Below are 16,372 nucleotides of genomic sequence, written 5' to 3' on the forward strand. Positions count from 1 at the left end.
CATGATCGTTTACCTCTTATTTTTCACTAGAAATTAAAAGTTTCTAAGGGTTAAGAAATCTAATTAATATGTGATTAAATCTACTAGAAATAAGGAAAGCATATCTGTATGTAAAGAATGTACATATATATTGGGGTAAGAAAAATACGAGGAATAACCTTCTTACTTTATATTGTAAGAACATTTCTAATGTTCTAGAAATTATATGAAATTCCTAAAATTCTGCTAATGTAATGGTAAAATGTTATCAGTCATAATTCTACTTATCTTCAAATTCTATGTGTTGCAGAAATAACTAAATTTACCTGTCAATTGCATTACAATGAATCAGATCTTTACTATGCTTTTGGCATTTATAGACAATTATTTTTTTACTTTGACACTTTTGCAAAAATGTTTCATCTTCAAGAAGATTCATAGAAAGGATTTTTGACAAATACAGGTTTCTGAAAACTTTCATTTTATACCACTGAACTTGGAAAGAAAATACAGAACTCTAATGGAAAACTGATGGCTTCATAAAACTGTTAAAAACAGATCAAGAACAACAAGAACTACTTACAAGGGAGTCAAGGAACTAATGAATATGATTACAATTTTCATGACTTCTTGTCTGAAATATTACTGCTGTTTAATCTTTGTTTTCCATATATAAAGAAACCTTTCCCCTTATGCTATGACTTGCAGCAATTTGGCAAATTATACTTTTATAAACAGAACTGAAACATTTATCTTTTCCTCCCTACCTGATCCCTCCAGAATTTGGCGAATTTTAATATTCTTATTTTCATGGTGATATAGTTTTTTACATAAATTCACTAAGAATCTGTTCTGCTTGTAACAGGACACAATTGGGAATACTGGTTATATTACCAAAGATTTGACTGGAATATCATAACTGAGAATGTGCCTTGAATCACATGTGACTAGACAGATTTAAGAAGCTAAGGTTGACTTTAGGAAGTCAAAAAGTCCCTTGGCAAAACAGCCTGGTACATTGCTTAGAGGGTATAAGCAGCCTTACCAGGTGATTAAAGAAGGTCACTTCCTGGAAGGTACAGGAACCACAGGAAATCTAGGGGACCTCAAGAAGAGAGGAGTTCTCCCAAATCTATAAGTATTACAGATGAGTCTGCTGCAAGTTATTGACTTGGTTTCCTGGCCTCAGAGGCATTTAAAAGTTCAGTCTGGAGAGTCCTTATGAAAAGTTCCAGCAAAGCATTTTTAATGGAGTCTATAAGCTCAATCACTGTTCTTGCTGGAATTATGTAATCAGGCCAGGTTTATTAAAACTAGACTTATTTTACAAACAGATTAGCCTTAATTTGGTTCTCTTTGTTAAAAATAAGTGTGATTTTAGAGAGAAAAAAACAATGTGTTTCAGTAGAAACTATAATACACAACTGTGGATATTAAATTCTAGTTCCATAAATCATCTTCATTTTCCTACCTGTAAACTGGACTTGGTCCTATATCTAGTTTCCTCAAATATTTGGCTACAACTCTCCAAACTAGTGTTTCCAATATTTCACCTACATTTTACTTAGAATGATTGAGAGAAAAAGCTGTCCTTCTCCTGAAGCCCTGCAAACAGAAGCTGAACAATTTGATATAGACTTAAGAGACACCACAACAACAGTCCATGTTTAGACAATATTTGAGCCTGTTGCTATGTAAGCCACTCAGAAAATTTACCCAAACACTCGATGACATCATCAGAGACACTTAAAATATAAAACACGAAAATCTGTCAGAGTGTCGCTGCCTGCCCTCACTCCAGCTGAAGATGCTTTGAGCCTGACATCTAGAAATCTCAACTGGCAGCTCTCAGGATCCAGAGACTGGTTTTATAATTTGTTCCAATCATTAACCATTGTTTTTCTTTCACCTCCATAGAAATGCATCTTATTAAAATCCTGACTGCTTGCATATTATAGGCCTAAATTTGAGAGCCCACCTGCATCAGCACCTCTTGAAATGAATTTAACTGGACTGACCTATTGTCAGGACTAAGTGACTCAATAACATGGAACAATCTACCAATTCAGCTCCTGGACTGCGAAATTTCTTGGAGAAGTTTCAAACGTGGGAGTGTAGGGGAGCAAAATGTGCCACCCCAAAATGTGTCCTTCTGGCATTAAGATTAATTTAGGCTGATTATTTTTAAAAATTAGAAGACTCAGAAATGGTGGGATCAAGATGGCAGAGTAGGAAGACTCTGAGTTTACCTCCTCACAGATACATCAAAACTACAACTACAAATAGACCAACTCTAAAAGCAACAACTCTAAAAGCATAACAGCTCATCTACAATTAAGGATATAAAGAAAAAGCCATGCTGAGAAGCAGATATCACAAATTTGGAAATCCTCCCTAAGGAGCAAGAGGTTCAAGACCCACACTGCACACTCCAGGCCTGGGGACTGGCACCAAGAAAATGAGCACCTAACATAGGAGCACCTAAATATATAAAGCAAATATTACAAATATAAGGTAAGAAATTGACAGTTATGCAATAATAGTAGGAGACATTAATACCCCAGTTACATCGATGAATAAATTATCCTATCCAAACAGAAATCCAATAAGGAAACATTGGCCTTAAATGACACATTAGAGAAGATTAACTTAATAGATATCTATAGAACATTCCATCCAAAAACAGAAAACACATTCTTTTCAAGTGCATGTTGTATATTTTCCAGGATAGATCACATGCTAGACCACAAAACAGGTCTCAATAAATTTAAGAGATGGAAATCATATCAAGCATCTTTAGCAACCACAATGGTATGAAATTAGAAATCAATTTAAGGAAGAAAATGGGGAAAAACACAAACATGTGGAGACTAAAACAACATGCTACTATAAAACAAATGGGTCAACAAAGAAATAAAAAAGGAAATCAAAAATACTTTGAGAAAAATGAAAATAGAAACACAACTTTCCAAAATCTATGGGATGCAGCAAAAGCAGTTCTAAGAGGGAAATTTATGGCAATACAGGCCTACCTCAAGAAACAAGAAAAAAATCTCAAACTTAACTTTACACCTAAAGGAATTAGAAAAAGAAGAACAAAAAAATCCCCCAAAGTTAGTAGAAGAAAGGAAATAACAAATATCAGAGTGGAAATAAATGAAATAGAGACCAAAAACAATAGAAAAGATCAGTAAAGCTAAAAGCTGGTTTTTTGAAAAGATAACAAAGTTGATAAAACTTTAGTAAGAATCATCAAGAAAAAAAAAGAGGAAATAGAAAAAAATAGAAATGAAAGAGGAGAGATTACAACCAGTTTCACAGAAAAACAATCATACGAGAATACTACAATTGTATGCCAACTAATTGGACAACCTAGAATACATAAATTCCTAGAAACATACAACCTACCAAGACTGAATTGGAAAGAAACAGAAAATCTGAACAGACCGATTACTAGGCATTAAATTGAATAATTAAAAACTACCAACAGGGCTTCCCTGGTGGCACAGTGATTGAGAATCTGCCTGCTAGTGCAGGGGACATGGGTTCGAGCCCTGGTCTGGGAAGATCCCACATGCCGCAGAGCAACTAGGCCCGTGAGCCACAACTACTGAGCCTGCGCGTCTGGAGCCTGTGCTCCGCAACAAGAGAGGCCGCGATAGTGAGAGGCTCGTGCACCACGATGAAGAGTGGCCCCCACTTGCCACAACTAGAGAAAGTCTTCGCACAGAAACAAAGACCCAACACAGCCAAAAATAAATTAATTAATTAATTAAAGTTATCTTAAAAAAAAAAAAAAAAAAACTACCGACAAACCAAAGTACAAGACCAAATGGTTTCACAGGGGAATTCCACCAAACGTTTAAAAAAAGAGATAATACCTATCCTTCTCAAATTACTCCAAAAAATTGAAGAGGAGAGAATAATTTTAAACTTATTCTACAAGGTCAGCTTTTCCCTGATACCAAAAACAAAGACACCCCAAAAAAAAAAAATTACAGATCAATATCCCTGATGAACATAGATGCAAATATTCTCAACAAAATATTAGCAAACCAAATTCAACAATACATTAAAGGATCATACATCACGATCAAGGGGGTTTTTATCCTGGAACGTGAGAATGGTTCAATATGTGCAAACCAATCAACATGGTATCCACATTAACAAAATGAAGAATAAAAATCACATGTTCATCTCATTTGATGCAGAAAATGCATTTGACAAAATACAACATCCATTCATGAAAAAACTCTTAACAAAGTTGGTATAGAGGAAATATACCTCAACATAATAAAAGCCATTTATGACAAACCCACAACTAACTTCATACTCAATGGTGAAAAGCTGAAAGCTTTTCCTCTAAGATCAGGAACAAGACAATGATGCTCACTCTCACCACTTTTATTCAAAATAGCATTGGAAGTCCTAGCCACAGCAATCAGACAAGAGATAAAATAAATCCAAATTGGAAAGGAAGAAGTAAAATACTCACTGTTTCCAGATGACATGATTATTATACATAGAAAATCCTAAAGATGTTACCAAAAAACTACTAGACCTCATCAATGAATTCAGTAAAGTTGCAGTACACAAAATTAATATATAGAAATGTGTTGCATTTCTATACAGTAATAATAAACTATCAGAAAGAGAAATTTTAAAAATCCCATTTACAATCAAATCAAAAAGAATAAAATACCTAGGAATAAATTTAACCAAGGAGGTGAAAGACTTGTACTCTTTCATTAAGACATTTCATTAAGACATTAAGACATTGGTGAAAGAAATTGAAGACAACACAAATAAATGAAAATAATTTTTTGTGCTTGTGGATTGAAATTAATATTAAAATAGCCATACTATCCAAAGCAATCTAGAAATTCAATGCAATCCCTATCAAAATACTCATGGCATTTCTCACAGAACTAGAACAAATAATCCTAAAATTTTTATGGAACCACAAAAGACCCAAATAGCCAAATTAATCTTGAGAAAGAACAAACCAGGAGGCATTACACTCCCTGACTTCAAAGTATACTACAAAGCTATAGTAATCAAAAGAGTATGGTACTGGCATAAAAACAGACACATAGATCAATGGAACAGATTAGAGAGCTAGAGAGCCCAGAAATAAATCCATACACATGTGGTCAATTAATCTACAATAAAGAAGGTAAGAATAGGCAATGGGGAAAGACAGTCTCTTCAATAAGTAGTGCTGTGACAACTGGACAGCTACATGTAAAAGAATGAAACTAGACCATTTTGTCACACCATGTACAAAAAAGAAACTCAAAATGGGTAAAATGCTTAAATGTAAGACCTGAAACCATAAAACTCCTAGAAGAAAACATAGGCAGTATGCTCTTTGACACTGCTCTTAGCCTATTTTTTTCATATGTCTCCTCAGGCAAGGGCAACAAAACCAAAAATGAAAAAAATGGGACAACTATATCAAACTAAAAAGCTTTTGCACAGTGAAGGAAACCATCAACAAAATGAAAAGGCAACCTACTGAATGGCAGAAGATATTTGCATATGATATGCCTGATAAAGGGTTAGTTTCCAAAATATATGAAGAACTCATACAACTCAACATCAAAAAAACAAACAATCCAATTAAAAAATGGGCAGAGGAATTTTTCCAAAGAAGACATACAGATGGCCAGCAGGCACATGAAAAGATGCTCATCTGTCACTAATCATCAGGGAAATGCAAATCAAAACCTCAATGAGCTATCACCTCACACATTTCAGAATGGCTATCATCAACAAGACAAGAAATAACAAGTGTTGGCGAGGATGTGGAGAAAAGGTAACCCTCATGCACTGTTGGTGTGTTGGTGGAAAGTAAATTGGTACAGCCACTATGGAAAACAGTATAAAGATTTCTCAAAAAATTAGAAATAAAACTACCATAAGATCCAGCAATTCCACTCTTGGGTATTTATCCAGAGAAAATGAAAACACTAATTCAAAAAGATACATGCACCCCAATATTCATAGCAGCCTTATTTATAATAGCCAAGATATGAAAGCAACCCATATGTCCACAGAGAGATGAATGGATAATAATAATATATATATTAATATTTAAATATATAAAATCTCTATACACCTCTCTCTCTCTCTCTCTCTCACACACACACACACAGACACACAATATGGAACACTACTCATACATAAAAAAATGAAATTTTGCAATTTGCAATAATATGGATGGACCTAGAGTGCATTATGCTAAGTGAAATAAGTCAGAGAAAGACAAATACTATATGTTTTCACTTACATGTGGAATCTAAAAAACAAAACAAATGAACAAATAAAACAGAAACAGACTCATAGGTATAGAGAATGAACAGTTGGTTGCCGAGGGGAAGTGGGCTGGGGGATGGGTAAAAGGGATTAAGAGGTACAAGTTACTAGTTATAAAATAAATAATTCACAGGATGTAATGTACATCAAAGAGAATAGAGTCAGTAATATTATAATATCTTTTTATGTAGTGTAATCTATAAAATTATCAAATCACTATGTTGTACACCGGAAATTAACATAAGTCAACTATACTTCAATTTTTAAAAGTTAGATAAAAATAAATTTTCAATAAATAAATAAATAAATAACAATGACTCAGAAAGTTTTTCTTGTTACATCCTTAACTGCCTCAAAGAAGTTAGATAAAGGGCCTGTTCCAGATAAGAGCTATCAGAGAGATCTCTATAGAGAATATGATCCAGGTGTGGTAGGCAAATTCAACATAGCCTAGGATCAAAGTCCACGCTGTCCTATTGCCTCTGCAGGGTCCAACAAACATTTACCCAAAATTTGCTTTACCATCTCAGTGTGATCTGCCTTCCTCCCCTCTGAAGTCCCAAACCCCTACCCCCAACATCCTCTTTAGTCTTTAACTGAAGACGGTATTTAAGGTGAGGGTTCTGGCCATTTTCAGCGGTTACTCAGTTTTCCTGGGTCTCTCCCATGTATACATATTATTAATTTTTTTTTTCTCCTGTTAATCTGTCTCATGTAAATTTAATTCTTAGACCAGCCAGAAGAACTTAAAAGGGAAGAAAAAAATGTCGTCCTCATCAACACTTCCATTTATACACAGTAGAAGTCTAACAAGTGCTCAATAAAATAGCCTCTCTGATGGAAACTACTGATTTCTCCTAGTATCAACTCTTTTTTAAGTATTTTAGGCTATGAATCTTAATATTTGATGTACAAATTAATTACCTGGTCTTATTTAAAACTGATATTTTTGCCCCAATCCTAGAGATTTTATTGCAGTAAATATGTGAGTTCAGAAACCCCTGAATCTGCATTTGGTCAGATGAGTTGAACAGAGACGGCTCAGAAACTGAACTTGAGAAACGTCCTCGGCTACTCCTTATTGGCTTACGGCCTACTATGAGACACACAGGGTTATGAAATAATTGTTTCCCTCCCCTCCAAATTTATATGTTGAGGTCCTAACTCTCAGTGTGGCTGTCTTTGGAAATGGGGCCTCTAAGGAAGCAATTAAGGTTAAATGAGGTCATCAGTGTAGGGTCCTGCTCTGATAGGATTAATGTCTTTATAAGAAGAGACACCAGGAAACATACTCTCTCCACACATGCACCTAGGAAAGGCCATTTTGGGATATGGCAAAAAGGAGGTTGTCTGTAAGCTAGGAAGAAAGTCCTTACCAGAAACTGAATCAGCTGGAACCTAGATCTTGGTCTTCTAGCCTCCAGAACAGTGAGAAAATACATTTCTTTTTTTGAAGCCACTGTCACCTACAAATTGGCACTTGCCATCTACCTCTACAAGGATCAAATTATGAGCCACTGCAGCTACTGACCAACACCCCCTGAAAGGAGTTCGGGGTGGTGATCAGGAATGAGGCACTCTGTGCTCTGGGAAAAACTGGCAGAACAGGTCTTTTAGATAGATATTTTCAGAAGAAGATTCTATGAGCCCAATTCTTGCATCTCCTCATATCTAGAAAAGCACTAAAATCCTTCATGGTGATATCTGCTCCTTGTGACTAGCAATAACCTTCATGAGACTAGCAGAAAACTTCTGCAAAAAATACGTGCTTGATTGCATGTACTCCCCCTTCACCAAAATCACATATATATTGACCTTCCCACCCCCCCCCATCTTTGGAGCAGTTTCTCAGAGCTACCTAAAATACTGTCTCCTGGGCTATAGTCCTCATTTTGCCCCAAATAAAACTTAACTCACAACTCGCACACTGTGCTTTTTTTTTTTCAGTTGACACCAACCAATTTGTGGTATTTTATTGTGGCAGTCCAAACAGACTAATATACACAGTTCTCATCAGAAGTTGTTTATTCTGGATCCCTGGAAACTTCTCCAGCCTCCTCCTCCTTGTTCCTCTCCTTAGACAACTAATCCCTTCAGACCAGTCTTACTATTCTTCAATGAACTCATTAACCTACCTGGTTCCCTAAATACTTTATTTCATCTAGGGTATGTAATACATGGAGTACAGTTTTCAACACTTCAAATCTGCATAACAAAAAGACACAAAGCTATAGAAATACACAGAAAAAGTGGTAGAAACTAGTCAAGTGGCTGAATCATTCACTATCATTGTAGTCTACTTTTTCCTTCTTAAGACTTTCAAATTTCATTCATTTGGTACTGAAATATTATATTCTTAGCCTGGGATCAATGCATAAATTCCAAGAACACTCAAATATTGTTTGTAAAATGTTGGGTACATAGAAATTTCTCTGGTGAAAGAATCTCAATGGGATCTACTGACAAGACTTCCCTCAAGGTATAAAAATCTACCTACTTGAAGAATGTGTTTTTCCAGGTGTTAGATATATGAATAAATGTTTTCATTTTCAACTTAGCCTGGTAAAATAGTCCCACAACAAAAGAAAAAAGTCACCCATAAAATGTTTAGAAGCTTGGGGCTTAACATAGAGAAGGTAAAAGAAGAATAAGTGTAATAGACTATTTCAAGTTCTGTCGCCTCCTTGGATCTTTCCTGAACTCTCCAATTCAAGTGTGATCATCCGTTCCTCAAATACTCTATTTTCTTCTGTTTGTGCTGCCCAACTGATGCTTATACTCCATATTCAGCTATTGCCAGTTTAGCTTTCATTAGCAGATATTCCTTCACCTTTGCAATACTTATAAGATGCAGGTTGGAAACCTTGCTGGAATCGTGAATAAAGTCAAAACAATGTTTGAGAGAAAACCTGCACAAGGGCTACAGAACAGGATTTCTTTTTTTAATGCAAACACTACATTAAAAAGAAACAAGCCTGGAGTCACTTCTGCTAAACCTCACCTAGACTTAGTATCTAACCCAACTGCAGTTTCAGCCTCTCCCAGGAATGGAATTTTAAACCAATCAGTGTGGAATTTCCTTCTCAGCACTAATGAGGTAATCTGCTTGATAAGACTCCCTGCCCTTCCCTCTAAGGAAAGGTTACCCAGCCTGAAACAATTCTTTTTTGGTTTTGTTTTGTTTTTTGCTAATAACCTCCTTGTCCCACCCTATATCTAGAAAAGCCTTCCAATTTGCAAAACTCCTTGGAGCACCTGTTTACTAGGTGGGTTGCTGCCAGATTCATGAATCACTGGAGAAAGCCAATTAGATTTTCAAATTTACTCAGCTGAATTTTGTTTAACTAATACATGTTCTCTTTTCATTGGACTTAAAGGTACTGTTTATAAGCTGCAGTGTCTTATTCATGCAGCAAACTACACTGTCATGGAAAGAAATGAGTGAAACAAGGGAATATTATCTATCAAATTTAAAGACAAGAAAAAGTTTCAAGAATAATATTTAAAAAGCAACAGTTACCTTTTATAACCAAACTGACAATGGTATTAGAGTACATGTCATGAATTTGACAATTTGAGAATATAATAAGGTAAGTTCAAATCAATTAGGTTCATAAAATCAACGTTTCTTGATAATTGAAAGAAAAGAAAAACATTTAAAGGGAGCAATATAGAAAAACAATTTTTAATAGGGAATATCATTTGAAAAGCTGAAAGATATAATTTGAGAAAAAGAGTTTGAAAAAGTTTTAAGTTTGCCTTATGTAGTACTGATTCTACTGTTTAGCAAACATTTATGGTGGATTTCCTGAAGTCAGTTTACAAAAACAAAAAAGACAATTGGGGCTAAAGCAATTTTTTCGATTTGAAATTCTTTTAGAAATATTATAACAAAAACAGAAGAGACTTTATCAAGACACTGAATTAATTAAAGCTAATTTCGATCTAAAATCCTAAATCGAGCTCATCCAATGTTGCCTCTTAAGGTTTGCAAAAATTTTCAAAAGTAATTTTAAAGCATTTTTTGCAATAGAAATTTGTTTAACACTATATGAGAATATATAGTCCTGATTAATAACAACTTACCATAAATAAAATCAGCTATGCCACAGTAATCATTTTTTTGAAGAAAATGCAAAATAATCTTTACAGGTAATTAAACATGACATTTAAATTAGTTCATGATCTATAACTGACAACTCACAATAAAATAATCTTGGATTGGACCACTTATCTTAATTCTTGAGTTTTCAGTGTGTTTTTACTACAAGGGAGCTTTATTTAAAGTTTTTTAAAAAAGGAAATGCTAATACTCTATAAATTCAATATTAGATGTCATTTATATTACTTAGTTGTAATTGGAATGTGGGTAATTATGAATTTACAGCTGACCCTTGAACAATCTGGGGGTTAGGGATGCCGACCCTCTGAACAATCGAAAATCTCATATAACTTATTATGGTCAGCCCTTGGTATCCAGGGTTCCTCCTTATCTTCAGATTCAACCAACTCGGGTCATATTTACTATGGAAAAAAAATCAGTGTATAGGTGGACCTATGCAGTTGAAACCCGTGTTGTTCAAGTGTCAACTGTATCTTGTGTTATCAAATTAGTTCTTCTTCCCCACAGATTAAATGTCCCTGAAGGACATCTTGAAAGAAAAATAATGAGAAAGATGACACAGTACTGATTTAAATGAAAGCTAGATAACAGCAGCCCCTTGGAAACAATTCAAATAACTTGGTCTGGGAATAACTTGGATTCTCACATAAAGTATAAAATTGAGAGAGGCGGTATGACTAGGAAGCAGCTACCTGGCAGCCCTAACATTTCATACACTTTCAAAATGAAGAAATCACCCAGTTTCTTCTTCCATATGAGAAATCACAGTGTATGGCTATCAGTAGGGCCCAGAATAACCTCTCAGAAAGACTGAGGTTGACTTCCATTTTTAGCAGTATGTCAGACAAGTCCTAAGAAATCTTCTGGTACACAATACCTAAGAAGAGTGCACATGTGGTGACCTAGACGGGTGGGATGGGGGGTTGGGAAGGGAGGTGTCAGAGGGATGGGATATACGTATACATATAGCTGATTCACTTCGTTGTACAGCAGAAACTAACACAACATTGTAAAGCAACTCTACCCCAATTAAAGAAGCAAACAAACCAAAAACGCTTAAAAATATTCACTGATGAGCTGGCAGAAAAACAAGGGAAATTCTCTGAAGCCAGAATTGTCAACAAAGTACAAACCCATAAAGCCCTGAAGCGCTAGAAATGACATTCCCAAGGATGTGATTTTAATTAACCATAACCCTGACTTAGGGGAGCATTAATAAAAAAGTTTAGGTCCCCTGAAAGTTGGGAAGTCAGAATGGAGACCTCCACATAATGCTGGACACCAGAAAAGCATTCAACTTTGCTGGATGTGACAGAAACAGTATTATATGTTGATCATAATCCTTTCTCTTCCTGGGCACAGAGGAAGGCCCATTTCCCACCCTCCCTTGCAGTTTTTTGGGGACTGTGTGACAGCATTCTGGCCAGTAGGATGCGGGTGGAAATGATGTTCTCTATTTCCAGACCTGGCCCTCTAGAGGTAATGTATTCCACACAGTACAGTTTAAAAATGTGAGAGGACAGCCCACTCCACATCAGACTTGGCATGAGGAAAATAAACCTTCATTCTCTTAAGCCATTGAAATTTGGGGGTTTACTTCCAACTACATTTAGTCTAATAATTTTGATTATTAAAATAACTGAACCAGGAAAAAAAAAAAAAACTAGCTCCACAGAGAGAAATAATTGGAATACCTGCCCTCAATAGGAATACGATGCTGAAATTAATACTCACAGCTGTGTTGGGGGAAAAATAAAAAGACTCCAAACAAAAATTAGTTCAGAGTGGCCTCAAACTGTTAGAGCCCCCCAGGTACGTTGCAGATGAAATTCTCTCTCTGCAAACAAACTTTAAATCTAGGATGAAATATTCTCAAAGATACAGTTCCAGGATTATTTTACAAATAAAAATAATAAAACACAGAAGGAGACAAGCCACCATGCACAAGAGAGCAGAAAAAATAAACTGCAGAAGTAGAAATGCAAAAGCAACAATTATTAGAATTATCACAGGGATAATAAAAATGTTCCTATTAATAAAATACTATATTAATTGTTACATTAAAATTGTAATTAAACAGTAACAGAGTTTCGAGATTTACCATGCAGATTTGGAAAGAACCAAATGTGATTTCTAGAAATAAAAATGTAATAACTGAATTTAGAAACTCCAGATTAGACACTAATTAAATTCTGAAAAGAGAATAAATGAATTGAAAAGATATAAAAATAATATTTAGAATGTAGCACAGAAAAAAATATATAAAATATAACAGAAGGGTTAAGAAAATAAGATAGTCATGTGTTCTAAAATATGTTTATAAAAGTTGACCTAGTGATTGGAAATAGAATCAAACAGAAACTCTGAAGATTTAAATCTCTTTGAATCAATTTAACAGCAGAATAGACATAGTTATACAAAGAACTAGTAAGCTGGTGGGTAGGTCAGAAGAAATTATTCCTAATGAAACTTGGGGGAAAAGATGCAAAATACAGATGAGAGTAAAAGATTTAGAACATGTAGTGAAGCAATATAATAAACATTTAATTGGACTTCTAGGAAACCTAGCGAGAAAGGGCAGAAGGAATATGCAGACGTAATAAAATTTTCCAGAATTGATAAAAGACTCCTATTCTAGATTCAGGAAGCAAAATACATCCTAAGCACAATAAAATAAACAAATCTATAGTCAGAGCCATCCAAGGAAACTGAAAAACACCAAACGTAAAAAGAAGATTTTAAAAGCCTATCAGAAAAACAGAACAACTTACAAAGAGCTTACATTTACACCAACAATATATTTCTCAACAATGGAAGGCAAGAGAGAGTTGGAGTAAATCTTCAAGAGAGAAAATTCAGTGTATACCCAGTTTAACCATATTTCAAGAATTGGGGTGAATTAAAGACATTTCTATGCAAACATTTACTAAGAATATTACCATCAACAAACACTCCTTAAAGGAACTTCTAAAGAAAGTACTTCAAGAAGAAAGAAATTGACCCAAAAGAAAAGCTAAGTTGTAATAAATAAATTCAATTCAAATAAATCACTGAAAGCTTGATTTTACCAAACCATAATACTAACAATGTATAACTGATGTAGTTAAAAACTAATGACAAGCGTTCTGTTTTAAAATAGGTCAGGACAAGAAAGCACTTTCGCTGCAAAACTGCACAAAACCAGATAAGTTATAAATATCATATTTTAAAAGCATCAGAGAACTTTAGAAGCAACAAACTAAAATTCCAGAAAGAAGAAAAACTCTTTTTTGTGAGCAAGGATTTTTCTCTTTCTTTCTCCTGCAGGCGTTTTTTAACTCTGGGTGCTTGTGGAGGCTCTGGCTTGATCAGTCAGGCCCTTTGCTACAGAAAAGAGAAACTAGCAAAAATTTTAGTGATTCTGCAGGAGTAGTGGAACAAATTGGAAACCTGGGGGTTTTCAAACTCGCAACTGCTCCTCCTCACAGAACATTTGCTAAGTTTTGGTGCTATACAGCAGGCTGAGAACTCGGCCAAAAGCTTCCTGAAGGCAAAGTGAAATCTCCAGAAGTCTTGTGGAAATAACCTAACTCAATTATTCTACTAGTCTTACCTTCAAGGAATTGGCCGTATTTTGAAGCAAGGTAAGCAGGAAGACTGAAGAGCTGGGTTGAGATCTCTGAAGGACATATAGTTGAATTTTCTGCAGTCCTCCAAACTGGAGGAGGCAGAGACTTACCGACTTAGAATCAAAACCCTGTGCAGGCAGAGAGGGAGCAGAGCAAACATGGTGAGCAGGCGTAAAGCAGGCGCCGGCGTAAAGCAGGCGCCGGCGTAAAGCAGGCGCAGGCGTAAAGCAGAATCAGGCTGGGTTTACATAAAACAGAAGCCCAGCCCCAACTTTAATTAACGTGTGATTGGATTCAGGTGCTCCAACCCTCACTCTATTTACCAAGAAAGGAAGATAACATAATGTAGAACCTCAAGAGTTAGAGCACAATGTCCAACATGCAACAAGAAATTACTACAAGTGTGGAGATGAGAAACTATGACCAACTCTCATGAGCAAAGGAGAGGAGAGATGAGCCAGCCAGATACTGGAGTTAGCAAACAAGGCCTTTCAAAAACCTGTGGTTAATGTTAAAAAAACAATAGAGAAAAAGAGAGGCAAAGCAGATCAAAGGGTGGAGAATTTAAAAGAGAATTAAAATCTATAAAAGAGAATGAAATGAACATTCCATAAATGAAAAAAAGAAAATATCTGAAGCTAAGTAATTAATGAGTTGAACAGCTGACTGAACGCAGCTGAAAACAGTGACTAGAACTAGGTGCTAGTGAACTAGAAATTAGTTTTTAAAAAACCAAAGCAGAAAAAAAAAAAAAGCTACGAGAAAGCACACACATATAAAAATGTAAAAGATTGTGGGACATTGTCTTTGTTCAGGTACCCCAGAGAAAGGACTTTGATGAAAAGTTTTGCATTCAGGACATTTAATAGTGAGAGCTCTCCAGAAAAACATTGTTAGGAAGCAAAGCATGATTGAGCAGAGGGAGAAATTGAACTGAAATTCAATTGCAAGAGAGGCCTTAATCAATCCTGTAGAAGTTTTGGAACTGGGATGGCTCTTCAAAGATGTCCCAAATTGAGGCAAGGAAGCTGGGCATTTTAACCTCCATGTTGCACCTGTCACTGAATGCAGTATCCTCTGCGAAGGAGCCATAAACTTGGGCAAAGCTGCTCTCTTTGGCTGCCAGCCACGCCAAGCGGGGCCTCAGCTGTGAGTTGTCAGAAGTCAACATTCCTAGCGGCTGGGGGAATGAGCGAGGCATCTGGATTAACCACAAGCTGGTTCCCCATAGCCTCCACGATTGCCCACACTTGGAGCTACCTGCTTCATATAAGTTCACCTCCCTGGAAACAACTCCAGGATTCTTGTTTATCTCTATTCCTGTGTAAATTTGCAAGGACAAAGTTAGTGGACATATTACAGCCCTCACGATTGCAACAGTTCCTGGAGATATAATTGACCTTCATTGTCTCTCTACTCTACTGACCATTCCAGATTCACCCTTGGCTACCCCATCTACTGGTTTAGGTGCTTTATGCGTGGGGTGACAAACACTTATTCTGAGCATCTGTTCACTAAGCCTTTCTCTAGCCGTGGCTGCTGCCCTCATCCATTCACCAACAACACTGGGCAAAGAAATGACAAAGGACACACACCTAGATCATTTGGGTGGTAAATATAGTCTCTTCCACCTTCATCGTGTAACAGAAGCTCTAACTTCGCCTAAGGATTAGAGTCAATTACCCTTGCCAATATAGCGACTTCTTGTCTGCTGGTCTCTAGGAATGAGGAACACAAAGTGATTAGATGGCAACCATGGAATAGAAGTTCTTAGGAATCTGTGTCCCCTGATGGAAGCATTCCTTCCCTGGGAACCAGGCTCTCTATAAACTTAGAATTGGGGGTTCAGTTAATATAAAATCCCCAAGTAGATCATCGAGAGTGATGGTAATTGAGGCCACTCCTGTTTCCAGTTCTTGGTTCTAGTTCCTTGCATTCTAACTACTCAGGACAGAGCACCTTTTCATGGTTGCTAGTTAGGGTGTATGCGTGTCCTGGAGGATGGGGCCCTATCCTTGTAGAATACCATCTTCCAGGCAATACTCAGGTCGTACCCTTAAAATCCATTCCATTGCTATAGCAGGCCAAAAATTTCTGGGTGGTTTGGTAGGTGATCGGACCAGTGGATATCAAGTCATGTGCCCACAGCTACAACTCCTCTGCTTTAGAGGGGTTCTTAGTATGAGGCACGTTATATCACATATCTTCTTAGTGAATCAAACAACTATAAACCCTCATAGAGGGGTGCTGCCTAAGGCTCTCTGCAGGCAAGTTAAACAAACAGGAGTATGGAATACATGTCAGTTCCAGACAAATCACTGTCAAGACAAATCACTGACTTCCA

General features: G+C 36.2%; 1 protein-coding gene across 6 annotated transcripts in view; it reads right to left on the minus strand.

The window, feature by feature from the left end:
- Nucleotides 1-16,372, minus strand: part of TMTC2 (transmembrane O-mannosyltransferase targeting cadherins 2) — an 874,097-nt gene that overhangs the window by 399,925 nt on the left and 457,800 nt on the right. For 3 of the 6 annotated variants that reach the window (XM_082418933.1, XM_082418934.1, XM_082418932.1), the window contains one exon: nucleotides 14,013-14,156. The exons of the other annotated variants lie outside the window; for them this stretch is intronic. In XM_082418933.1, the coding sequence (XP_082275059.1) occupies nucleotides 14,013-14,156 (144 nt within the window). The remainder of the gene's footprint in view (nucleotides 1-14,012; nucleotides 14,157-16,372) is intronic. 6 annotated transcript variants of the gene reach the window in all.

This window comes from Balaenoptera physalus (genome assembly GCF_965194825.1).
Source record: "Balaenoptera physalus genome assembly, chromosome: 13".
In the NCBI taxonomy this organism is placed as follows: Eukaryota; Metazoa; Chordata; class Mammalia; order Artiodactyla; family Balaenopteridae; genus Balaenoptera; species Balaenoptera physalus.